The sequence below is a fragment of the Stegostoma tigrinum genome, chromosome 3 (genome assembly GCF_030684315.1).
Source record: "Stegostoma tigrinum isolate sSteTig4 chromosome 3, sSteTig4.hap1, whole genome shotgun sequence".
Taxonomy (NCBI): Eukaryota; Metazoa; Chordata; class Chondrichthyes; order Orectolobiformes; family Stegostomatidae; genus Stegostoma; species Stegostoma tigrinum.
In genome coordinates, this window is record NC_081356.1 from 42,769,256 (window position 1) to 42,796,779 (window position 27,524).

General features: G+C 42.5%; 1 protein-coding gene across 49 annotated transcripts in view; it reads right to left on the reverse strand.

The window, feature by feature from the left end:
- LOC125450923 (receptor-type tyrosine-protein phosphatase delta) overlaps nucleotides 1-27,524 on the reverse strand; it is a 2,532,553-nt gene that overhangs the window by 115,119 nt on the left and 2,389,910 nt on the right. For all 49 annotated transcript variants that reach the window (XM_059644541.1, XM_059644540.1, XM_048527343.2 and 46 more), the window contains 2 exons: nucleotides 21,856-22,112; nucleotides 12,948-13,038 (listed from right to left, as the gene is read on the reverse strand). In XM_059644541.1, coding sequence (XP_059500524.1) covers nucleotides 12,948-13,038; nucleotides 21,856-22,112 — 348 coding nt within the window. The remainder of the gene's footprint in view (nucleotides 1-12,947; nucleotides 13,039-21,855; nucleotides 22,113-27,524) is intronic.

Sequence of the window (27,524 nt, forward strand, 5' to 3'; positions counted from 1 at the left end):
GATTGGGTTTATCAGCCACACAAAAACCTAGAGAGCCCCCAACTAGTGCCATGGACTTTTCTACGTGGACAATCATTTTGTTCGTGCATGATTGCCAATGATGATGAATACAAAATTAATTCCAAGCAATCTTTCTGGACCTGAGAAAAGAACTTTGTAAATGTGGACCATGATTTGCTGACCCAGCACTCTTCTATTTTGGCTTCAGTGAAAAAATTAAAAGGAGTTGTAATCTTTGTGTTATACGTCTTGTTCGGGCATTTGTAAGAATTCTTCAAATGCAAGACCTGCTGCTCAACCTGCTTCCTAACTTTATTATTCCTGGATATCCTATAGGTGGTACTGTGTTGTAAATCACATTTAAATAGGAGAAATAAATGTTAATGAGCCCACTGATTCCTTGTGGGCCTTGCTATGGCACACCTCCTCGACAGGTGGAAGTTGAACTCTGACCAACCTTAAGTCCAAAACTGCTACACCACAACAGACCAAGAGATGTCAAAGGAAAATTTTCAAAGCTAAATAAATTTTTTGTGTGAAGTTTCTTTTTCCATGTCAAAATTAGGGCCATACTTTCACTGCAGAACAGTAAGTTCTTACCAGTGTTGCTCCTGGAAATCAATGCTGGTGGCAGATATGAACAAACACCTAATATTCTTGTAGAACACAATTCTTCTCCTCTATCTTTTGATTCATTTAGTCCCAAGAATGATATCTAACCCCTTCTTGAAAATAAACATTAAATGTCTTGGCCTCAACTACTTTTATCAGTGAATTCTGTAGGCTCACCAATCTCTGTGTGAGGAAATTTCTCTACAGCCCAGTTATAAATGGTTTACCCTGAATGCTTAGACTGCGACCCTTGGTTCTGGATATCCCAGTCATCGCGAATATCGTTCCTGCATTTACTGTCTCTAGTCCTGTTAGAATCTTATAGGTTTCTATAAAATCCTACTTATTCCAAACTCCACTGAATACAATCCTGAACAATTCAGTCCTGTCACCTCCGCACTCAGTCTGGTAAACCTTTGTCACAGTCCTCCGAGAGCCAGAACATCCTTCCTCAAGTAAACACACCAAAACTGGACAAAATACCTCAGGTGTGGTCTCAGTGAAGCCCTGTACAAATGAAACTTGACAGCCAATTACTGTTTGCCTTCTTCAATGCCTGCTGCACGTGCATGATTACTTTCAATGATTGGTGTACAAGGACACAAGGTCTCATTGCACAACCTCCTACGTAAATTTCTCACCAGGTCCTGCTTCAATTTCTGACCAATCCGATTTCCAATGGTTCGGGAAATGGGATAAGAGGTCACTTGCATGTGGAACAAGGCAAAACCAAGTTAAGACCATTTGAATGCAGTGTCGAGTTTAAACACACCTTATTTTCTCTGCAGTGAGGGCCTTATCCCAAAATGTGTAACTAACTTTATTTTAAGCTATAAATGCTCATAAAATATGGATAAGATGTAGGGAAATGATCAAGTTGACAAGTTATTTAAACAGAAACAGAGAAAATAGGTGCAGGATGAGGCATCTTGGCCCTTGGAGCCTGCACCACCATTCAATATGATCAGGGCTGATCATGCAATTTCTGAATCCCACTCCCACTTTTTCTCCATACCCTTGATCCCTCGAGCTGCAAGACCATGACCAGCTCCCTGTTGAAATGGATCCAACATCTTCCTATGGTACAGAATTCCACAGGTTCATAAGTCCCTGAGTGAATAAATTCTTCCTCACCTCAGTCCTGAATGGCTTACCCCTTATTCTTATACTGACTCCTAGCTGTGGACTTCCCCAACAAGGCCAGCATGCCATTAGCTTTCCTCAACGCCTTGTATACCTTCATGCCAACCTCAGTGCCTGTTCAAACATTACACCCAGATCCCATTGTATCTCACCTTTTCGTAAACTGCAGATGCTGTAGAATCCAAGATAACAAAGTGTGGAGCTGGATGAACGCAGCAGGCCCAGCAGCATCTCAGGAGCACAAAAGCTGATGTTTCGAGCCTAGACCCTTCATCAGAGAGGGGGATGGGGAGAGGGAACTGGAATAAATAGGGAGAGAGGGGGAGGCGGACTGAAGATGGAGAGAAAAGAAGATAGGTAGAGAGGAGAGTATAGGTAAGGAGGTAGGGAGGGGATAGGTCAGTCCGGGGAAGACGGACAGGTCAAGGAGGTGGGATGAGGTGGTAGGTAGGAAATGGAGGTGCGGCTTGGGGTGGGAGGAAGGGATGGGTGAGAGGAAGAACAGGTTAGGGAAGCGGAGACAGGCTGGGATGGTTTTGGGATGCAGTGGGGGAAGGGGAGATTTTGAAGCTTGTGATTTGATAAGGTTCCCCATGGTAGGCTCATTCAGAAGGTCAGGAGGAATGGGATACAGGGGAACTTAGCTGATTGGATACAGAATTGGCTGGCCAACAGAAGACAGCGAGTGGTAGTAGAAGGAAAATATTCAGCCTGGAAGTCAGTGGTGAGTGGGGTTCCACAGGGCTCTGTCCTTGGGCCTCTACTGTTTGTAATTTTTATTAATGACTTGGATGAGGGGATTGAAGGATGGGTCAGCAAGTTTGCAGACGACACAAAGGTCGGAGGTGTCGTTGACAGTGTAGAGGGCTGTTGTAGGCTGCAGCGGGACATTGACAGGATGCAGAGATGGGCTGAGAGGTGGCAGATGGAGTTCAACCTGGATAAACGCGAGGTGATGCATTTTGGAAGGTCGAATTTGAAAGCTGAGTACAGGATTAAGGATAGGATTCTTGGCAGCGTGGAGGAACAGAGGGATCTTGGTGTGCAGATACATAGATCCCTTAAAATGGCCACCCAAGTGGACAGGGTTGTTAAGAAAGCATATGGTGTCTTGGCTTTCATTAACAGGGGGATTGAGTTTAAGAGTCGTGAGATCTTGTTGCAGCTCTATAAAACTTTGGTTAGACCGCACGTGGAATACTGCGTCCAGTTCTGGGCGCCCTATTATAGGAAAGATGTGGATGCTTTGGAGAGGGTTCAGAGGAGGTTTGCCAGGATGCTGCCTGGACTGGAGGGCTTATCTTATGAAGAGAGGTTGACTGAGCTCGGTCTCTTTTCATTAGAGAAAAGGAGGAGGAGAGGGGACCTAATTGAGGTATACAAGATAATGAGAGGCATAGATAGAGTTGATAGCCAGAGACTATTTCCCAGGGCAGAAATGGCTAGCACGAGGGGTCATAGTTTTAAGCTGGTTGGTGGAAAGTATAGAGGGGATGTCAGAGGCAGGTTCTTTACGCAGAGAGTTGTGAGAGCATGGAATGCGTTGCCAGCAGCAGTTGTGGAAGCAAGGTCATTGGGGTCATTTAAGAGACTGCTGGACATGTATATGGTCACAGAAATTTGAGGGTGCATACATGAGGATCAATGGTCGGCACAACATTGTGGGCTGAAGGGCCTGTTCTGTGCTGTACTGTTCTATGCTCTATGTTCTATGATGTCCACATTGATACCATTGGGCTGCAGGGTTCCCAGGCGGAATATGAGTTGCTGTTCCTACAACCTTCGGGTGGCATCGTTGTGGCACTGCAGGAGGCCCATGATGGACATGTCATCTGAGGAATGGGAGGGGGAGTGGAAATGGTTCGCGACTGGGAGGTGCAGTTGTTTGTTGCGAACCGAGCGGAGGAGTTCTGCAAAGCGGATACAATATACCACATTGGCAGATGTGCAGGTGAACATCTGCTTGATATGGAAAATCATCTTGGGGCCTGGGAAAGGGGTGAGGGAGGAGGTGTGGGGGCAAGTGTAGCACTTCCTGCGGTTGCAGGGGCAGGTGCTGGGTGTGGTGGGGTTGGAGGGCAGTGTGGAGCGGACAAGGGAGTCGCGGAGAGAGGGGTCTCTCCGGAAGGCAGACAAGGGTGGGGATGGAAAAATGTCTTGGATGGTGGGGTCGGATTGTAGATGGCAGAAGTGTCGGAGGATGATGCGTTGTATCTGGAGGTTGGTGGGGTGGTGTGTGAGAACGAGGGGGATCCTTGTGGCGGGGGCGGGGTGTGAGGGATGTGTAACAGGAAATGCAGGAGACACGGTCAAGGGCATTCTCGGCCACTGCGAGGGGAAAGTTGTGGTCCTGGAAGAATGTGGACATCTGGGATGTGCAGGAGTGGAATGCCTCATCCTGGGTGCAGATGCGGCAGAGCTGGAGGAATTGTGAATAGGGGATGGAATTTTTGCAGGAGGGTGGGTGGGAGGAGGTGTATTCTAGGTAGCTCTGGGAGTTCATGGGCTTGAAATGAGCATCAGTTTCTAGCTGGTTACCTGGGATGGAGACTGAGAGGTCCAGGAAGGTGAGGGATGTGCTGGAGATGGCCCAGGTGAACTTGAGGTTGGGGTGGAAGGTGTTGGTGAAGAAGATGAACTGTTCGAGCTCCTCTGGGGAGCAAGAGGCAGCACCGATGCAGTCATCAATGTAACGGAGGAAGAGGTGGGGTTTGGGGCCGGTGTAGGTGCGGAAGAGGGACTGTTCCAGGTAACCTACAAAGAGGCAGGCATAGCTGGGGCCCATGCAGGTACCCATGACCACCCGCTTTGTCTGTACGAAGTGGGAGGAATCGAAAGAGAAGTTGTTAAGGTTGAGGACAAGTTCGGCTAGGCAGATGAGGGTGTCGGTGGAGGGGGATTGGTCGGGCCTGCAGGACAGGAAGAAGCGGAGGGCCTTGAGGCCATCTGCATGAGGAATACAGGTGTATAGGGACTGGACGTCCATGGTGAAAATGAGGTGTTGGGGGCCAGGGAATTGGAAGTCCTGGAGGAGGTGAAGAGCATATGTGGTGTCATGGAAATAGGTAGGGAGTTCCTGGACCAAAGGGGAGAAAATGGAGTCCAGACAGGTGGAGATGAGTTCGGTGGGGCAGGAACAGGCTGAGACAATGGGTTGACCAGGGCAGGCAGGTTTGTGGATTTTGGGAAGGAGATAGAAATGGGCGGAGCGGGGTTGGGGAACAATGAGGTTGGAGGCTGTGGGTGGGAGGTCCCCTGAGGTGATGAGGTCATGGATGGTGTTGGAGATGATGGTTTGGTGCTCAGGGGTGGGGTCACGATCAAGGGGGCGGTAGGAGGTGGTGTCGGAGAGTTGGTGTTTGGCCTTGGCGATGTAGAGGTCAGTGCGCCATACTACCACTGCGCCTCCCTTGTCTGCGGTTTTGATGGTGAGGTTGGGATTGGAGCGGAGGGCTGCCGTTCTGCAGGGGAGAGGTTAGAGTGGGTGAGAGGGGTGGAGAGGTTGAGGCGGTTGATGTCTCGACGGCAGTTGGAGATGAAGAGGTCAAGGAAGGGTACGAGGCCTGGGGGTGGTGTCCCGGAAGAGGACTTGTGTTGGAGGCGGGTGAAGGGGTCAGTGGAGGGAGGGTTAGGCTCCCGGTTAAAGAAGTAAGCTTGGAAGCGAAGGCAGTGGAAAAACTGCTCGATGTCCAAACGTGACTGGTATTCGTTGATGTGTGGCTGGAGGGGGACAAAGGTGAGCCCCTTGCTGAGGTCTGACCATTTGTCCTCAGTCAGTGGGAGGTTTGGGGGGATTGTGAAGATGCGGCCAGTCAAACGGTCAGTACTGTCTTCCTATTTTTACCACCACTGTGGATAACCTCACATTTAACCACATTACATTGCATGTGTCAAATATATACCCTCTCAGCCAGTCTGTCCAAGTCACCCTGCAGCCTCTTAACATCTTCCTCGCACCACACATTGCTACCCAGCTTAGTGTCATCTGCAAATTTGGAGATATTGCATTCAATTCCTCTCACCAAATGGTTAATGTATATCGTGAATAGCTGGAGTTCCAGCACTCAAGCCTGCAGTACCCCACTTGTCACTGCCTGCCATTCTGGAAAAGATCTGTTTATTTCAACTCTCTGCTTCCTGCGCCAACCAGTTCTCTATGTATGTTAATACATTATCTCTGACACCGTGAGCTTTAATTTTCCTTACTCATCTCTTGTGTGCGACAAAACATCCACTGATTCACCCATATCCACTTTACTGGTCACATCCTGAAAGGATTCCCGAAGATCTATCAAGCATGACCCTGTGGTGAATCCATGCTGAGTTGGAACAATCTTGTCACCACTTTCCAAATGCTGAGTTATTACATCCTTAATAATCAACTCCAGCATTTTCCCCACCACCTACATCAGGCTAAATGGCATTTAATTCCCCATTTTCTCCCTCCCTCCTTTTTCAAAAAATTGGGATTACATCAGCTATCCTCCAGCCCATTGGATCTCTTCCAGAGTCTATAGAATGCTGGAAATTATTTCGTCTATTATTTCTAGGGCCACTTGCTTAAGTACTCTGAGATGCAGAGCATTCGGCCCTGGAGATTTTTAAAGTTTTAATCACTATCATTTCCTGACTAATAAGGATTTCCTTCAGTTCCTCCTTCATGCTTGATCCTCTATCCCCTCACATTTCCTGGAGATTATTTGTGTCCTTCTTAGTGAAGGCAGATCCAAAGTACTTGTTCAGCTGGTCTGCCATCTCTTTGTTGTCCATTATGAATTCACTTGATTCCAACGATAAGTGATTGACAGTGGTCTTCACCAGTCTTTTTCTCTTCAAATATCTTCAGAAGCTTTTGCAGTCAGTTTTCATATTTTTTTATTCTCACATTCTATTTTCATCCTTCAAATTAAAGCCTTTGTCCTCCTCTGTCATTGTCTCCCCTCTCCCTCAAATTTTGAAAACTATGAAATACCCTGTATCTGCGTTGAAAAGAAATCTGTCCTTTTACTTTTGATAGCTATTTGTCAACATAATCCCAAAAGTCACCTTTCTAACTGTATAATCTATCATTACTAGGTGGAATGGGGTGTAGAGGGAAGAGAGAGGGGCTGTAAATTCAGTTTAAGAGGTCCTTTAAGGAAATCTTAAATAGATTCTTAATTTTTAAAAAAAATTCATTATAGCATGGCTTTTGAGATCTGCCATGATGGATATTTGTGAATTAGCATGGACGATGTAAAGTAGAAGGGTCATGAATAGGTTAGCATTAAACTGGCACAGGGGCTATTAGGGGTCATAATTATAAACCGGAGAATACAAACTGGCACTAAGTTGTCATAGACGCTATAAAGGGCCATGGTAATAAGTAGGAATTCATGAGTTGCCACTAAATTAATATATGAGTGGGTGGAGTGCATAGTTTGGATTGGGGTTTGAGGACCTGTGAAGATTTGAGGGCCTAAGCCTGAACAAGTGGGGTAAAATCTTGAGGAATCGTAATGAACTTTATAACCAGCCTGCCTCAGTATTTGGCAGCCTCCATGTCCATCTCCAAAGTGACACTAACATACAGCTGGCCAGCCCCAGAATGAAGATCCAGCAACTTGGGGGATTTTTTAATTTAGAGGTGGGCAGAGCAAGCCAGGGAAATTCTCAAATCCACACACCTAGTTTCGGAACAGAGGTCCGGGCTGCAGTGTCTGTGTGACATTGCATCTGCAACGAGGCTTCAGCACAACACTGATGCTGAAACATCCATTGTGACATTGCTAGCATTGCTGTCTTTTGGATAAATCAAGACAGTGGCTGCTGTTTTATACCATAGAATCGCAGAGTCTGAGACATCTACAACACAGAAAATGCCCTTAGACCAAACACATCCCTACCAGTCAAAAACAACCACCTAACTGTTCTAATTTAATTTCCCACACTTGTCCCACAGCTTTGTATGCCTGAGCACTGCACGTGCACATCTAAATACAATGTTATGAATGTTATAATCCAGAGGCTTATGTAATGTTCTGGTGATTCGGGTTCGAATCCGACCATGGCAAATGGTGGAATTAAGAGCCTAATAATGACCATCAAGCAGTTATCAATTTTTTTTGGGGGGGCGCGGAGAAGTACTATTTGGTTCACTAATTTTTTTGTAGGAAAGGAATCTGGTCTGGTTTACCTGTGACTCCAAGACTGCAGCAATGTGGTTGAACTGTAATTGTACTCTGTGCTATTAGGAATGGGCACTAAGTGCTGGCCGAGCCAGTGAAGCTCTCATCCCATGAATGAATAAAACAAAGATCAGCTCCAAAGAAACAAAGGTCACATGGTTACTACCTCATTGTGGCTGAGAGGCCCTGATAGCATACAAACTGCTGCTACATTCCATACACTGCAATAGTGAATACACATCAAGCTGTATTTATTTCTATAAAAGCTTTTTGAGGTATTCAAAAATCATAAAACTATAGATATTCAAGTCTTTTGTCCTTCATTAGTTTGCATTTGTTTATTTATTTATACATTTTAACTTCACCCTTTTCACTCTCTGATGAAGGGTCTAGGCCCGAGACGTCAGCTTTTGTGCTCCTGAGAAGCTGCTTGGCCTGCTGTGTTCATCCAGCCTCACATTTTATTATATTGATCAATACTTTGTCAAAACAGGGGAATGAAGAAGTTTATAAAAACTAGTTAATCATTAACATCACAGAGTGCCTTCAACAGGAACATTTTTTCTGTGCAAACAATCAGAGCAAATAAAACAAAATAATTAAATTATCAGTGTTAATCAACAGAATTTGTGTGTATTTACTGAAGGAATTCCCTGCTCTGACAGCATCCCCAACCCCATCCACTCCCTCTCTGCTTCTAACTGAGCAATAAACCTGCTCTGTAATCTAGGGTTGAGCACAAAACTCAAACAAATAATCTGAATGATTAATAAATTGCTGTTTTAGTCTCAAAGTATTTACCCACCAGCTCGACAATACCTAATCATTTATAAATGTGAAAATCATCACTGCTGGTCTGCACATACGTTTGGACTTAATAGTGCTTCTATTTAGGAAGAAAATACATTTTGTTGCTAAGTAACAGAGTATACAACCGAAGATTCTGAAGCACTGTATGAATTGTCTAGACTAACAGATGAGTCTGGGATTCAACACCTGCAATTCACACTGATTTGATTGGTGAGGGACGATCTTACAATTTACAATTCTGCTGATTATTCATGAATTCACATATACTTGCATCTAGTTTTGAAAAGCAACAGACTTTTAATTGTGTATTCTCCAAGTAAACTGTTGCAAGGTAATAATGTGTTCGTTCACGTCTGTCTGCATATGTTTCAGATTTTAAAAACTGCGTCAGGATGATGTCATTACATGGCTTTATTATTTCTCTATCTATGTATCAAACATACTGTTGTTATTCTGTCCTTGAATAAATCTACTTAAGGGAGCCTGGTTCTAAATTGCAGCTGTGGCCAATTCCGTGTTTTTTGTTCAAACAGATGCCCTCAAGCTCTGAGCAACCAACAGCCCTCATTGAAATCAATGGATACCTCTTTGTAGCTCAAACCCAGAAACATTTAAAACAGTTTATATACTTAAATGGGAAGTGTATTCCAATTCATTATCACAGAGCATTAATTGTTACCAATTTTGCTGGTGTCTTTTAGGTGAGGCGTGATTACCATATTCACCATGGAATTAATAGAATATTTATAGCCTCAAACAATATCACTCACTTGATTTTGGTTTGCTTGCAAAAAACCTTGGAACTTAGAATAGCTGATGCTTGGGTGACAGGGAATAAAGAGGGATGAATCCTCTTTATGGGGTGCAGCAAGGCACCATCTGTCACAACCCTCCCAACAAAAAGGGATAATCATATACTTTCTTCCAACCTGGCATACCTTCACCTCCTGTCATCCTCTTTCACTGAGAGCTGACTCAGAGTTTGTATTCTCCCTTCTCACAACTGAATAAATTAACCAGTCCAACAATTATACAGATGAAATACTGCAGTGGTATTCTGTTCCCTCAAACCATCTTAAGAAGAAAGATTTGATCTACTTTAGCCAAATCGAAGCATATTTAGCTCAGAAAGGTAATTAATATTTATTTTAAATGGCAGAGAATAGAGGGTACAAGTCAAACGAGTCATCAAAATATTAAAAAAAATTAAAAAAACAGCTGTTATAATAAAACAATGGGTGGGTAAAGCTAGAAAGATTTTGCTACATCGCACGGTGTCAGACAAAAGAAAATAAAGAAGGGATATGATCCAAGTCTACTAATTGATAAAAGCCATTGATAATGCAGATATTAGCATGTTATACAATTTACATTGATTAAAGAACAGGAGTGAAATGTAACCAGTATCATGCTGAAAGAGATTAGAAAGCTTGCCACAATACTGAAAGCATGAGGACGGTATACTGCGGACTATCATGAAATTACCGATTGATCAAAATAAATCAATTTTCACCCTAAATGCTGGTGATCAAATCCAAAATTTAGATGTTGGGGCTGAAGTAATCAGTGAACACAAGTATCACCTCAAAAGCACATGTAACAAAAACATCCAAAATGATTTTTTTTACTGGACTCATGGACAAATTAAGGAGGAAATATGTGAAGTTTGAGTACACATGATTAGTTGGGCCAGAAATAGACAATTTGAAGAGCTGAGATAATGGGAACTGCAGATGCTGGAGAATCCGAGATAACAAAGTGTAGAACTGGATGAACGCAGCACACCAAGCAATATCTTAGGAGTACAATTTGAAGAGCTGAGTTTGTTGGATGATGCCAACAGTGTGGGTTCAATATCTGCACTGGCTATTGATAGCTCATGACTTGCCCAATACTTGATCTGGAGTGATGCCCTTCCAGCTACTTGAGCCTATATCGCCTTACAGACTACAGCTAATTGCCAGCATCAAGACCAGAACCACTGAGCATCACAAAGAACGTTATCCAACTTATTAAAATAAAACAGGAAGGCCAAAAGTTGCTGATCTGTCATTCACAGCTAATATTCATAACAGACTAAACTGTCAAACTTTATGCAGGATGTTTTTGATGCTTATTTGAACAAACCAAATGCCTTAAGGAGTGTTAAGCACAATTTAAATGGCTTGCCTCGAAAAATAATTGGAAAATTCTGAAGTGGTGGGGGTCTTCAGAAAGGGTTTGATAAAATTCCACATGTATGACTATTAAAAGGGTTAGAAGTGGATGAAATTAATGGCAAATTAGATGAATGGAATGGAAACTACCACGATTAAATAAAAACCAAAACTGAGTACAATTTGAGAGAGCGCTGCTTAGCAAAAGTGATTGGAATTGTTCTGAAAAGATCTATTCTGAGTGACTCTGCTGTTCTCAATGTTTTTGTACAATATAGAGAAGAGTGCTGATGACAACACCATAATGTTTGCTAATGATATCCGGCTGCATGGCAGTGTGACAACAATAAGAGTGTGATCAGCATTCACAAGTATCTATCAATTAAGCAGATGGGCTGTAGAATGGCAGTCAGACTATAACTTAGACAAATGTGAAGTAGTGAACACTGGAATGTGAAACAGCGAGCGGATATACAAAATGAAAGAGTTTCCATTAGTAATGGAAGAGGAGGAAATCATTCAAGTCTGATTATTTGTCATTGACTGAAAATCTCTAGTCATTGTGAAGTGGTTATGAATAAAGCTAATCAAATTGTAGATGACAGCAAAAAAGCATTTGATAAGAAGCCAAAATACATAATTGTAACCTTTTATAGATCATTGATAAGGACACAATGTGCATAATATATTCCAGCCTACCATGACAACAGGGGCAGATTGGCAAATGCTCTAAATCATCATGTTGGGCTTGCTGAATTAAACTTATTTTCATTTTAGTGGAAAGAAAATTGAGAGGGCCCCTGATCCAAATCTATGAAATGTTGAGTGGTATTGATGATCTTTTAAACGGTCTATTGAGAGTAAGCACAGAAAGAGGAAGACAGATGTTTATAGTTAACAATCCACAATGTGACTGGAGATTGGAGGAAGCTATTTGTCCCTGCAGTAATGAATATGCAGAATAATTTTCCAGCAAAAAAAGTTGGTACTATTTTGATTAACTCTTTCAAAAGCGACTGGATAAATACATGGTTGAGTGAAGCATAAACTGGGATGATTAAATACTCAATCAAACACAAAAGCTCTTTATCATGAAGTGCCACTACCAGTGTTAAGATGAGGTTGATTGAACAAAAATGGACTAATGGTTGCAATGCTATTGGAAATATTATGTGCCAAGTGTAACAGAACAGGATTACACGAGTGGTGTGTGAAGAGATGTATTTTCTAATAGATTTGAATAACTGTCTTTGAAAATCAGAGAACTATCCCTTTGGAAATTAAGTGACTATACCAAGTGTACAATCAAATCAATTAGATAGGGTTGTGAAATGAGCAAGCCTGATGAACAAAACACACAGTGATTTTGCAGCTTTTCCTTTGTATGCAATAAACACCCATCCATGATATTTTTTAAACATGACATAGACAATTGTAAACAGGATAAATAATATGTCCTATGAAATGCTACAGTTCAGTTTTGCTGCTAAGTTTGGCAATATGACTTGTGGAATGTAACAGGTCAGAGTTGCAGAAATATTAAACTCTGATATGCAGGGCTCATGATTCAGGATGTTCAGAGTGAGTTTACCTTGTACTTTCCTTTCTTGGAAATATCACCAATGATTATTCACTTCTCTGGGGAGAAAAATAAGCCAATCCTTTACGATGTAAATTGTTCATAGTCTGCGGCAGGAACAGTGATCAAAAGCTTTCCTGTACCATGTCCTCATAGGTTTTAATGCAGTAAATGACTGTAACATTTATTAAAATTATGTAATACTTTTTTGAGTTATCAATATTAATATGAGCATTTGTCATACTTGTTGAAAAAAAATCTGTTTGTTGACACATGATACTGATTGTGGGCGACTATACTGCCAATTACAAGGTACTGCCAGCCCAATTTCTGGAACGAGGTAATTTCAGTAAGTCGCAAAATATGCAAAGAAATGCAAAGAGAAGTTGTTGCTTGCAAGCGCACATTTAATTTGATTGTTTCTCTTTTTGGGCCTTTCCTGTTATAAGCCAGTTAACAGTGCACGAGCTGCACACTTACCTCCTCCAAATCCATTTCATCAGGACTGTCCCAAGGCTTGATAAACTTCCCACGGGATTTCTTCAAAGGCACAACAATTATATAGTACCCTCTGTTAAAACAAAAAAAAAACAGTTTTATTGATAACTATGTCAAAACTGCTTAGGTCATCTAATTAAACAGACAATTTTCTTAAGCCGGCCATTATTTTAAAACAAAGGTATTTCTCACATACATACATGGGCATTACCCCTGGTTCAGCAAGAATTTTTGAGAAGTGAATTCCAAGTTGACTGGAACTGAACTTTCAACCCTGGGGATAAGATTTTCTTTTCGAAAAAAAACACGATGGTTAATCAGTCACCAATTCCATCACACTTCTCCTGAGGTCAATGAAAATAAAATGGGCTGCTGTAAATTGAATTGCCAATACAAAGTAGCCCATTGTGCATGACCTCCCATGGCCAGTTTCAATGACCCCACCCAACACTGACGACCAACAATATCACCAAATCCCAACTCTGAGACTATCCGTTTCTGCCCGAATTTAGTCTTTTGGTTACTATTACTGTAATGCATGTCCTGGTCACGTCAAGAACAAAGTACTCTTCTGGTCGTCTGCCATGTTTCACTTTCATCAAATCAGTTCACCAGAAGTGTAATAAGTCTGTGTCCTGTTCCACACCACATCCCATTTACCTATCACCACATAGCCAAGTGTTTTACATTAGCTCCAGGTGAATTAAAAGCCTCAAAATTAAAATTCTCATTTATCTTTTAAAATCCATTCATTATCTCATTCCTTCCTACATTTTAAATTCCTCTAGTTTTACAATACCAACCACAGCACTCCATCACCCTCCTTTGGATTCTGACGACTTCTAATCCCTCCTTTCCTTTGTGATGGCACTGAAATTTCCTTCCCAAACCTCTCCTTTTTTTAATACAAATGAACAAGGAGCAGGAATAAGCCACCTAGCCGCTCTGACATGTCTGACATTTAATGGGCTTTTTATAAGCAGCTATTTTTCTGACATCGTAATGCTTGCTGTTTTGTGAAAGAGCATGAGGCAGCAATGTACAGAACCCTTAACCACCTTAACCGCCTCAAATTCTCCACCCCCTCACCCACTCCAACCTCTCCCCTGCAGAACGGGCAGCCCTCCGCTCCAAACCCAATCTCACCATCAAACCCGCAGACAAGGGTGGCGCAGTGGTAATATGGCGCACTGACCTCTACATCGCCGAGGCTAAACGCCAACTCTCCGACACATCCTCCGACCGCCCCCTTGATCATGACCCCACCCCCGAGCACCAAACCATCTTCTCCAATACCATTCATGACCTCATCACCTCAGGGGACCTCCCACCCACAGCCTCCAACCTCATTGTTCCCCAACCCCGCACCGCCCGTTTCTATCTCCTTCCCAAAATCCACAAACCGGCCTGCCCTGGTCGACCCATTGTCTCAGCCTGTTCCTGCCCCACCGAACTCACCTCCACCTATCTGGACTCCATTTTCTCCCCTTTGGTCCAGGAACTCCCTACCTACGTCCGCGACACGACCCAGGCCCTCCACCTCCTCCAGAACTTCCAATTCCCTGGCCCCCAACACCTCATTTTCACCATGGACGTCCAGTCCCTATACACCTGTATTCCTCATGCAGATGGCCTCAAGGCCCTCCACTTCTTCCTGTCCCGCAGGCCCGACCAGTCCCCCTCCAACGACACCCTCATCCACCTAGCCAAACTCGTCCTCACCCTCAACAATTTCTCTTTTGTTTCCTCCCACTTCCTACAGACAAAGGGGGTGGTCATGGGAACCCGCATGGGCCCCAGCTATGCCTGCCTCTTTGTAGGTTACGTGGAACAGTCCCTCTTCCGCACCTACACAGGCCCCACACCCCACCTCTTCCTCCGTTACATTGACGACTGCATCGGCACCGCCTCTTGCTCCCCAGAGGAACTCGAACAGTTCATCCACTTCACCACCACCTTCCACCCCAACCTTCAGTTCACCTGGGCCATCTCCAGCACATCCCTCACCTTCCTGGACCTCTCAGTCTCCATCTCAGGCAACCAGCTTGTAACTGATGTCCATTTCAAGCCCACTGACTCCCAAAGCTATATACAATACACCTCCTCCCACCCACCCTCCTGCAAAAATTCCATCCCATATTCCCAATTCCTCCGCCTCCGCCGCATCTGCTCCCACGATGAGGCATTCCACTCCCGCACATCCCAGATGTCCAAGTTCTTCAAGGACCGCAACTTTCCCCCCACAGTGGTCGAGAACGGCCTTGACCGCGTCTCCTGCATTTCCCGCTACACATCCCTCACACCCCACCCCCGCCACAACCGCCCTAAGAGGGTCCCCCTCGTTTTCACACACCACCCCACCAACCTCCGGATACAACGCATCATCCTCTGACACTTCCGCCATCTACAATCCGACCCCACCACCCAAGACATTTTTCCATCCCCACCCTTGTCTGCTTTCTGGAGAGACCACTCTCTCCATGACTCCCTTGTTCGCTCCACACTGCCCTCCAACCCCACCACACCCGGTACCTTCCCCTGCAACCGCAGGAAATGCTACATTTTCCCCGACACCTCCTCCCTCACCCCTATCCCAGGCTCCAAGATGACTTTCCATATTAAGCAGAGGTTCACCTGCACATCTACCAATGTGGTATACTGTATCCATTGTACCCGGTGTGGCTTCCTCTGCATTGGGGAAACTAAGCAGAGGCTTGGGGACCGCTTTGCAGAACCCCGTTCGCAATAAACAACTGCACCTCCCAGTCACGAACCATTTCAACTCCCCCTCCCATTCTTTAGATGACATGTCCATCATGGGCCTCCTGCAATGCCACAATGAAGTTTGCAGGAACTCATATTCCGCTTGGGAACCCTGCAGCCCAATGGTATCAATGTGGACTCCACCAGCTTCAAAATCTCCCCTTCCCCTACCGCATCCCTAAACCAGCCCAGTTCTTCCCCTCCCCCCACTGCACCACACAACCAGCCCAGCTCTTCCCCTCCACCCACTGCATCCCAAAACCAGCCCAGCCTGCCTCTGCCTCCCTAACCTGTTCTTCTTCTCACCCATCCCTTCCTCCCACCCCAAGCCACACCTCCATTTCCTACTTACTAACCTCATCCCGCCTCCTTGACCTGTCCGTCTTCCCTGGACTGACCTATCCCCTCCCTACCTCCTTACCTATACTCTCCTCTCCACCTATCTTCTGTTCTCTCCGTCTTCGGTCTGCCTCCCCCTCTCTCCCTATTTATTCCAGAACCCTCACCCCATCCCCCTCTCTCATGAAGGGTCTAGGCCCGAAACGTCAGCTTTTGTGCTCCTGAGATGCTGCTTGGTCTGCTGTGTTCATCCAGCTTCACTCTTTATTATCTTGGATTCTCCAGCATCTGCAGTTCCCATTATCACAGGTACAGAACCCTTGCTTGTTTTTGATTCACAAACAAAATATCATTCATCGTTCTTTTTAGCAATAGTGTGAAACTCTCATTTCAGAACACAGAAAATGAGCAATTCAACATATTTTGCCAAAACCATCAATGGTCCAGGCAGTTCTGGAACAGCATGCTGGAATATTATTTTGTCGTAAAGACAAGAGACACTGGAAGTTCTAATTCTATATTCTATTTTAATTCTAATTCTGGTTGGTTGTTGCTGCGGCACTTTGAATTTTGACAAAGCAGGAAATATTGAAATCATGCCTACATCTTCCAGAGGTGAATCAATTGCATGTTATGAAATTGTTGGCTTTATGTTATTAAAGTGAATGAGCATTGCCACAGACATTTAGGGTTGGTAATTCAAGTCAGAGGCACCTCTTTCATTGCATGCTAGATACTGCTGACACGCCACCCAAAGCTGGTGGCCAAAAAGTGAACAATGAAACAGTATTTCCACTATTAGCTGCTGCTGAAGGTTTAAAAAAAAGACCCATTTAAATTAATTTTCACAATATTTTGGTGCTAGTCTTGCAAACCGTATTCCTCTTAGTTTTATTTTGCAACTTACAGAAGGTGATTCAGTTCGGATATTTTTGGTCTAATGTCCGATGCAAGTTTATCCCACAGATCCTGATCAAAGTATCTCACAGATAAAGAATGTTTGCACACTAACCCTGCTATTCACTCGTAACTTCTCAAGGAACAAAAGACAACTTCCTTCAGATCTTTGTTATTTTTAAGCTTAATTTACAATCACTCTTTTTTCCCTCTGTTTTCAAAGTACTTTTTTTTGTCTTGATCACTCGTTCTACTCTATCTTTGGGTTTCATTAGTTAATGACCTTCCTAAAGTGCTGGATGTAATGTTGATATTGCTGTGTCAATATTGATTTATGACATGAGAATGTTAGTAAGTCCTACTAATGTTGCTCATACCATAATCTGCCATCCCATCAATTTTTGAGTGCATGTACTCTTGCACACACAAACACCACCCATGGAAGGTGCAACTTAAGAGATTTGATAATCATTATCCTTCTCAGTGACTTCCTGTTTTCCTCTCACAATTGTTACTATTAAAGACAACTAGGTTACTTGAGGTAGAAGGAAAGACTATGGATTTTCACCCCAATGGACTTTATTGAAGTAGCTGCTCATCCAAAATAGACAGCCTGAATATCGTGACGTTTTATTCCTAAAATTTCATTGGAATTATAGGTGTTCTTTTGGGACAGCTGGACTCCATTACCACTGCGGCGGTAAGGACAGGGGAGGGTGGGCTTGTGGGAGACAACAGTCTTTTACCCACTTTTGTTCCATTGCACCAGCATTATGTAAAATAAAAGTGAAGTGATGTTGAGGGTTCAGGACAGGTTCTCACATCAGTGCCTCTAAATTCAGATGTTTAACTGTTGGTAACAACTAGACTTTTATCAACAAGTTTAATGGGAAGGAGAGATTTAAGCAAAGTGCTCTCAATACTTAAGGCTCTTATGAAATTACTAATGAATTTCCTATGGCATTACTGACAAAAATCTGCAGTAAGTGAACTTACTGGCAAAGTAATTATCCAGGAAATAAAAACCATGGATAATTACTATAAAGATTGTCTCCCACAATTGTAAACCAAGTCAAAGTGGCAGCTAGTTCATGGAGTGCCCTTTGTGTAAATTCATTCAGTAGTTTTGAAATAGTGTGTAAAGCTGTGATGTGACATCATGTGTAATCCAATATATTTGTGTGAGATAATTCAAAAAGAGCTAAGCCAATATAATGCCTTTGCCCCAGAGGGCATTACTTAAGTAAAGGAATGAAACAGTACCTTTGACTGATAGTCATTGAAAAATGTTACGTGGGAAATTGAGGAACCATAAAATTTATTTCAAAATGTATTCAATCACTGTGAAAATGTAACAGGAAATCAAATCTACTGGCACAACTTTTCTTAAAACGTTAGAAGAGAGCACTCAAAAGACGACTCAGGTCTTGGATGAGTAATTATTGTCAGCATTAATCATAATCAAGATACAAATTACCCAAAATGTGAGAAGGGAAAGAAAGGACATTCAAGTATCCACAAAGTGCAGCAGAGTGGATGGTACTGCAGTCCAAGAACAGGATGTTTAGTGGCAATTTCAGGCCATGGGAGGGCGGGGTCAATGCCGATGAACATCAGGGAGCCTTATAAACCAAGGGTTGATGTCAGAGAAAGGAAGCAATTCACCTTTCAGCAGTTATAGCTAGTGGGTCCCAAGTCCTTAATTTTGGTGAAAATGGGATGGAACAAATGGGAAGGGAGAGGTAGAACAACAATGGAGACAGCAAAATAATGACAGGGATCCAGGAGGAAGATAGGTGAGTAATATATAAAACTAACTTTCAACAAAACTAATAACTGACAGTCTGTCATTCCTGTTTCAAAAAGAACATGGCAAGCACTTGGCTACAACAATGTAAAAAGCCTACAGCTGAAACGCAACAAGTGGAAAGGGTTCTGACATTCAAACAAAGTTCTAAAAGCAATTTCCACTGCAAAGTTATATGCTAACAGTTGAGATCAAGCAGACTAGAATATTCAAACACAAGAGGTTAATTGCGTCTGTGCTGACTCTTCAAAAGACAGTAGTTCATGGTTCCCTCATGTTGCCTTATGCTCCTTATGCCCAAGCAAGTGTCCAACTTACTTTTGAGATTTATCAATAGAATCAACTCAAATCAGCCTTCCAGGAAGCATGTTCCAGAACTTGACAACACTTGTTGGGCCTAATTTTCATCTCGTCTCAGGACTGATTCAAAGCCATTGGAAAGTAATGATCTTTGGTTATTGATTCAATCACTAAAAGAAAATAATTATTTTACTTACTCGATCAAGGCCTTTCTTGCAAACTCTAACTTATATCACTTTGTCTTTTCCAAGAAAACCAACTTATCGAACATGTCATCAAAACTGAACTCGAACACTTTGGGTTATATTCTGCTCAAATTCTTCAGACCCTGACTTAAGCCTTGACATCTTTTATGAAGGGGTGATGCCCAGGATTCACGGCAACATGCCAGCTCAGGCTATTGCATGCTCATGGAGCATTACTCAGCTGTAGGTGGGACTACTGCTTTCTGTTTGCCAATGGTAATATAAATAAAATAAATTGCACTGATAGAGGGGAAACCTTCCAGACCACACCACTGCTGACAAAAGCACTGGGGCTTAGTTTCTTTGACATCTCCTTCATTCTTCAAAACTCCAGTGAATATAATCCTAACCAATCCGGTCGCTCTTCAAACATCAGTCCTGTCTTTCCAGGAATCAGTCTGATAATCTTTGTTGCACTCCCTCTCTAATCAGGATACCTTTCCTTAGGTAAGAAGACAAAGATACACATGGTACTGTTACTTACTCGATCAAGGTCTTTCTTGCAAACTCTAACTTATATCACTTTGTCTTTTCCATTGTTGGGCCTAATTTTCATCTCGTCTCAGGACTGATTCAAAGCCATTGGAAAGTAATGATCTTTGGTTATTGATTCAATCACTAAAAGAAAATAATTATTTTACTTACTCGATCAAGGCCTTTCTTGCAAACTCTAATTTATATCACTTTGTCTTTTCCAAGAAAACCAACTTATCTAACATGTCATCAAAACTGAACTCGAACACTTTGGGTTATATTCTGCTCAAATTCTTCAGACCCTGACTCAAGCCTTGACATCTTTTATGAAGGGGTGATGCCCAGGATTCACGGCAACATGCCAGCTCAGGCTATTGCATGCTCATGGAGCATTACTCAGCTGTAGGTGGGACTACTGCTTTCTGTTTGCCAATGGTAATATAAATAAAATAAATTGCACTGATAGAGGGGAAGCCTTCCAGACCACACCACTGCTGACAAAAGCACTGGGGCAATGAAGGCTGCCTTCCCTGTACACATCAATCCACATTTTCTGGCTGCAATAAACTTTCACCAGCTGAAAAAGGCAAATGGTATTTTGGCCTTCATAAGGATTGGATTCAAGTACAAGAGCAGGATGTCTTACTATAATTATACAGGGTCACGGTGAGATCATGCCTTAAGTACCATGTGCATCTTCGTCTTCTTACCTAAGGAAAGGTATCCTGGTTAGAGAGGGAGTGCAACAAAGATTATCAGACTGATTCCTGGAAAGACAGGACTGATGTTTGAAGAGCGACCGGATTGGTTAGGATTATACTCACTGGAGTTTTGAAGAATGAAGGAGATGTCAAAGAAACGTATAAAATTCTAACTGGACTAGACAGGATAAATTAAAGGAAGATATCCCCAGTGACTGGGGACTTCATACCCAGGAGTCTACGAGTATGGAGTAGACCATTTAGGACTGGGATGAGGAGAAATTTCTTAAGTAGAGTGTGGTGAGCCTGTGGGATGCTCTCCCACAGAAAGTGATTGAGGAGAAAACAGTGAATGTTCTCAAGGAGTGCAATTTAGTACACACGGCTAAATGTATCAAAGGAAATGAACAGAAAGTGAGAACAGGCTACTGAATTGAATGATCATCCATGCTCATAGTGAGTAGTGCAACAGGCTGGAACAGCCAAATGACCAATTCCTGCTATAACAAGGTGTAGAGCTGGATGAACACAGCAGGCCAAGCAGCTTCAGAGGAGCAGGAAAGCTGACATTTCGGGCATAGACCCTCCTTCAGAAGTCTAGCCTGAAACGTTAGCTTTCCTACTCCTATGATGCTGCTTGGCCTGCTGTGTTCTATCAGCTCTACAGCTTGTTATCTCAGATTCTCCAGCATCTGGGGCTCCTACTATCTCTGACCAATTCCTGCTCCTTGTTTATATGTTTCTATGAATCGAAGGAGCATAATTTCGAAAGGCCTCAAAACAATCACCTTGCAGAAACTGATCTGTATTCTTATAACCAAAACCAACGTGTAGTGCAACATGTGAGAAAGAATGATGACTGAATATTTGTATCCCGCAGAACAGTCTGGACATAGAAGGCACTGGTGATCCTTGTCAGGGCATAACTTAAGAAATTCCATCTTGTGGGTACAATGCCCTGTGAAGCGGTACAACAAGATTGCTGCAAGAGGAAGTACTTCAATGAAATATTACTAAACATCCTGCAGACTGATCAGTTACATGTTACCATCCACCCCGAGTTGTTATAGCTTCATCCAACCAACTCCTTTGCATCTTTTTGTTAGACAATGAGATGGAAACTGAAAATCTAGCAGCCACTCACTGTCAGTAGTGCAGAAAATCCAGTTAGTTCCAGCACTGAGACAGCTCCAAATTGTTGCTGGTGGGGAAAATCTAGGTTACACCTGGGCATACAATTTTTCCAAGGAGAAATAAGATAAATTGCTTGCAAATTATTAAACAGGACTTAAGTTGTAAGGATACAATCTTAAGAAACATGAATAGAAATCCAGACAACTGGTTATTAGGTGAGCATTGCTTACTTCACTGGGGCTGGTGGCGTTGGCACTGCTGACAGCTCAACAGTCAGCATTCCATCAGAATTGGTTTTCTCAATCAGGACTGGCTTGGTGCGGAGTAGGTCAGGAGCGGTGTGCGCTGAGACCACTTGCTGTAGGCCCCCGGCACTGTTTCCTCGATTGGTCAAAACAAATGAATACGATGTGTCAGGGTCTAAGTTGGTGATTAGCTTCTGTGTAGCTCTTCCATCCACTTCAATATGGTCATTATTGTAGATGATCTATTCAGTCAAAAAAGAAAAAAAAAACTTGATTAGTTGTTCTATCACCATTATAACCCTACAATTAACATTGAAACGCCAAAATTGTAGTTGACAGGCCAAGAGTTCTGTTCAGAGTTATCTACCCTCAATGTTAATCGTTGCCATCCGAACAGAAGCTGTTTGATTGACTTAACATTTTCTCTTTAATTTCATATTTCCAGCTTCTACAGCAACTTTTCTGTAATAGTTGTGTTGGTTTCTCAAAATGTGCTTTAATATCAACATTGTAGTAGGATTAATAGTTTTCCAAAAATATCTGAACATTCTATTGCAGAAAACTGAAACCATTCGCAACAAACATTCCAGAAGCATTTACTCTGTTTTTTATTTATTTTGCATACCTGATGTAGGAATTGAACACTAACACAAATGGTAAAATATAGCAAAATGCTTAGTTGGATTTTCAATCCTGTAAGTAGTTAGTTGAGGATGTACCAAAGATGATGGAGCAAACATTGATCAGAAATGGTGTGCGCCTGAACAAGAGGCTTGAATCTTCACAAAACAACAAGCATAGCCAGTTCAAATGGTTCAGAGGTAATTATAAACAAACATGTATGCAGAAGGTGCAAGCGCTATAGGTACTTTTCACAACTCGTTGGAGACTGGTGATAACAAGGAATGACAAAGAGATGAAGTTTTCCACTACTTAAAGTTCAATTTTGGACATTATTGGCTGGTCACCTTTGATAGCTATACAGGAAAGGTAACATTCGTGCTTCATACTACAGAAAACAATCTGAAGCCTGAAGTGAGGGGCAGCAACATGCTGATACAAGTTTGAGGAAGGGAATTTAATTCTTGTAATATTTTGAACTAGTAAGGTGACAGTGATAGCTTTTAACATTATGGGCGCATTCAACCAAGTGTGGCATCAACAAATCCCAGCAAAATTAGAATCAATGGGTATCGGGGCAAACTGTCTGGTGGGTGGATTCGTACCTGGCAGAAGAAAGTCAGCCATGGCTGTTGGAGGTCAGTCATCAGGAGTTCCCTGGGTAGTGTCCTAATCTCAACCATCTTTAGCTGCTGCACCAATGGCCTTCACTCTATCGTCAGGTCAAAAATGGGGAAGTTCGCCGATGATTGTAATCATGTTCAGCATCATTTGGAACTCTGATACTAAAGCAGGGGAACACCACTACATGCAACTTTCCCGCCAAGCCACTCAACATCTTGCCTTGGAAATATATCGCTGTTCCCTCACTGTCACTAAGTCAAATTCCTGGAATTCCCTCCCTCTTGGCATTGGGGTCAACCCACAGCTTGTAGACTGCAGCAATTCAAGAAGGCATATGAACCCCATCTTCCCAAAGGTAAATAGAGATGGACAATAAAATGCCAGCCAGCCAGTAATGCCCATGTCCTGTGAGCAAATAAAAAATTAGCCCTGGAAATATGTGACAAGATAAAGTAAAACAAGAGGTTGGAATAAATATTCTGTGCATTTACTTTAAGGAAGCAATTGATAAGGCAGGAATTTTCTTGGTAATGAAGATTCTTAATAGTTCATGGGTCCATCATGTCTCAGAGAGAATTTGTGAATGCATAATTAGGGGCTGGTAATGTTAACTGAGACAGCTACCTGCAGTTAAGAGCTTTACTCTTTCTTTATTCATTCATTCACAGGATGAGGACGTCACTGATCAGGCAGCATTTGCTGCCCATCCCTAATTACCCAGAGGGCAGTTAAGAGTCAACCACATTGTCATGGGTCTGGAGTCACATGCAGGCCAGACCAGGTAAGGATGGGAGTTTCCTTCCCTGAAGGACATTAGTGAACTAGACGGGTTTTTCCAACAATCGACAATGGAGTCATGGTCATCATCAGATTGTTACTCCAGATATTTATTGAATTCAAATTCCACCATCTTCCATGATGGGATTTGAACCCGGGTCCCCAGGACATGACATGGCTCTCTGGATTAACAGTCCAGCAATAATACCACTAGGTCATCGCCTCCCATTCTAACTAGAAACAATTACCCAAGTGATCAATCTTTGAGTTTCTGCAACTTATACCATTGTTCACTTGGCTGAATGGCTGGCTTGTGATCAAAAGTTACACCACAACATGGGTTCAATTTCTGTAGTGACTGAGGTAACCATCAAGGTCCTGTATTCTCAGTCTCACCACTCGCCCAGGTTTTGTGACCCTCAGCTTTAACTCACCATCAATCCTCTCTCTCTCTAATGAGACAGCAGCCTGATGGTCCTCTGTGACATGTAGATTATAGCCTTTTTAATGGAAGCTAAATAAAATTTAAGTAATGGCAAATACAACGTCTTATGGTGAACAGAATTAATGCACAATAGAGTGAAAAAGGATCCAGAGAAGCTTATAACTGGAAAGCTGAATAGCCCAAAATAGGAATTGCTGAGCGATAAGTCATGCTGTTGAAGATTTGCATCTTGCACTCACCAGGACAGAATCACAACAATTCTCAAAGGGAACAGCAATTTATAATTCATGAGAAGGAGCTGAGTGGTCATCCTCTTCGATTGATTGTACACAGTATTAAGATTTGATAGTCGTGAGCTGCAATCTATTCTGCTAGACTACGTAACATGCACAGCCAGACCCACACATAAAATAGTGATGGCATGAATGCATTGGTGCACACAGTCAGCTCAAATTCAGTGCCCATATATGAACATGAAGCCTAAATAGAAAGGAGGGACAGAAGGTCAATGAATTCATTACATACTGGCTGCCTGAAGACTTTGTGCATCCACAGAGGAACCCGTAGGCGATTAGGAGACCATTAGCAGACATAAATAAAAGGATGAAATGACACAAGAAAATGGCTTTGGTGATGTCCTCTAAGAACTTGGAATGCATGAAGCTTTAACAATAGAAAGGCCATGGATCCAACAGAAGTGTTTCTAACAGCGCATAAAATATCAATGCAGTAATACTGTTTTGTAACAGATTCTGATCACCACTTAGATAAAATGATAGTGGCAGTAAAATGGATTCAAAAGAAATCAAGGATAATTTGGGACTTAGCTCATAAAATTGCGCAATCAAACAAAGCATCAGGGAATTTTGACCCGTCTGAGCAAAATAAGTGAAGTATTCCACTGGGCAACCAATAGCAATGAGATCAGGGTAAAGTAGCCATTTGGCCACAGAACTGGCTCGAAGGTAAAAGGCACAGGCTGATGGTGGAGGGTTGCTTTTCAGACTGGAGGCTTGTGACCAGCGGTGTGCCATAAGGATTGGCGTTGGGTTGACTGCTTTTCATCACATATAAATAATTTGGATATGAACATAGAAGATATGGTTAGTAAGTTTGCAGATGACACCAAAATTGGAGGTTTATTGGACAGCAAAGATGATTACCTCAGAGAACAATGGGATTTGATTAGATGGGCCAATGGGCCATGGAGTGGCAGATGGAGTTTAATGTAAATAGATGTAAGGTGCTGCACTTCGGTAAGGTAAATCAGGGCAGAACTTATACACTTAATGGTAAGATCCTGGGGAGTGCAGCTGAACAAAGAAACCTTGGAGTTCAGGTTCATACTTCCTAGAACCTGGAGTGACAGGTAGACAGAGTAGTGAAGAAGGCATTTGGTATGCTTGCCTTTATTGGCTAATACATTGAGTACAGGAGTTGGGAAGGTTTGCGGCATCAGTATAAGACACTGCTGAGACAACTTTTGGAATACTGCATGCAATTCTGCTACGGGAAGGATGTTGTGAAACTTGAAAGGATTCAGAAAAAAATTAGAAGGATATTGGCTGGGTTGGTGGGTTTGAGCTATTGGGAGAGGCTGAATAGACTGGAGCTATTTTCCCTGGAGTGTTGGAGGCAGAGGGATAATCCTTTTTGAGATTTGCAGAATCATGAGGGGCATGGATAGGGTGAATAGACAAGGTCTTTTCCCCTGGATGGGGGGAGTCAAAAATGAGAGAGCATAGGTTTAAGACAAGAGAGGAAAGAGTTAAAAGGGACCTAAGGGACATTTTTTTCACACAGAGTGTGGTGCATGTATGCAATGAGCTGCCAGAGGAAGAGGTGGAGGCTGATACAACTACAACATTTAAAAGGCATCTGGATGGGTATATATAAAGGAAGAGTTTAGAGGGACATGGGCTAAATGCTGGCAAATGGGACTAGATTAATATAGGATATCTGGTTGGCATGGATGAGTTGGGCATAAGGCTCTGTTTTCATGCTGTACAGCTCCACGACTCTATAACTGTATTGGCTGTCAATTGGAAAATGAAACGGAGAGAACATTTAAAATCAGGACAGAAATCAACTGGTTGCTGCTTCGTCTGAAGGAGGCAGAGTGAAGAAAATAAAGACATTATCATAAACTGTTGGATGTATAAGTCAAATCCAACTGCGGTAACACCTTGAAACTCAGTTGTGTGTGCTGAACAGACTGTTATTTTACAGAGTGAATGTCAAGTACTGAATCATTCAAAAAGCATTGTTATAAGGCACAAGGGAATACAGGCTTGGTGCTGTGCCAGAAGTAATGAAAACAGTTTTTCACAATGAGTAGAAATGAGCAGTTAAATTGCATTGGACAAACTAAGGCTCCTTAGGCTCACATAAAGAACAGGGAGAAGGAAAATGTCCAAAAGACACACATTTAACCCCAGGTGAAGAACAATTTTACAACAGAACAAGCGCATTTCTTTTCACTTACACTTGACTGGAATATAACAAAGACAGGCTAATGAGTACAGCTACAGTGGCAGCTTATGGAGATTCAGCTTCTGTAGCTAATAGCTTAAATAAGAGTGTTGACACAAGTACAAAAAAGGATTGCCCAATATATACTCATAACTACATTTTCGGTGAGAAGTATCAACAGCAGGAATTTCTTCTCTCATGAAAGCATAAACTTAGCTAAACTATTAAGCAACTTCTAACCTGAAATATTATTTATCACAGCAGTTTTGTTTGTACAAGGATATTGTAAATCTGAAGCAACAAGAGAAGACCCTTGTCTCCCCTGTGGATTCTTAGGCAATATTTGATTTGAAGGAGCTGAATTTTACATTCTCAAGATAACTGTTGCTGAAATTTGAAATCTAGAATGTGACCAGAATTTATTACACTGCAAGTACTGTTTGGAGATGACAAAGTCTGCTTCTACCATACAGATTACTGTGGTAGATAAAACAGTCAACAGAGTTCATTCAGTCAAAAATATACTGCATAATAATGGCAATGGAAAACTTGCCTGAGGGTGTTCTGTTTGCTACCTTGATGAAGTTACTGTATTGTATAGGCCGTCTTGATTAAAATAGCATATTGAGATATTCAGGTTTTTTTATTTGATTGCAGAAATTGTAATTTGTAGGAAACACAAAAATTGTTACAGCATGTGGAATTTAATATTCCT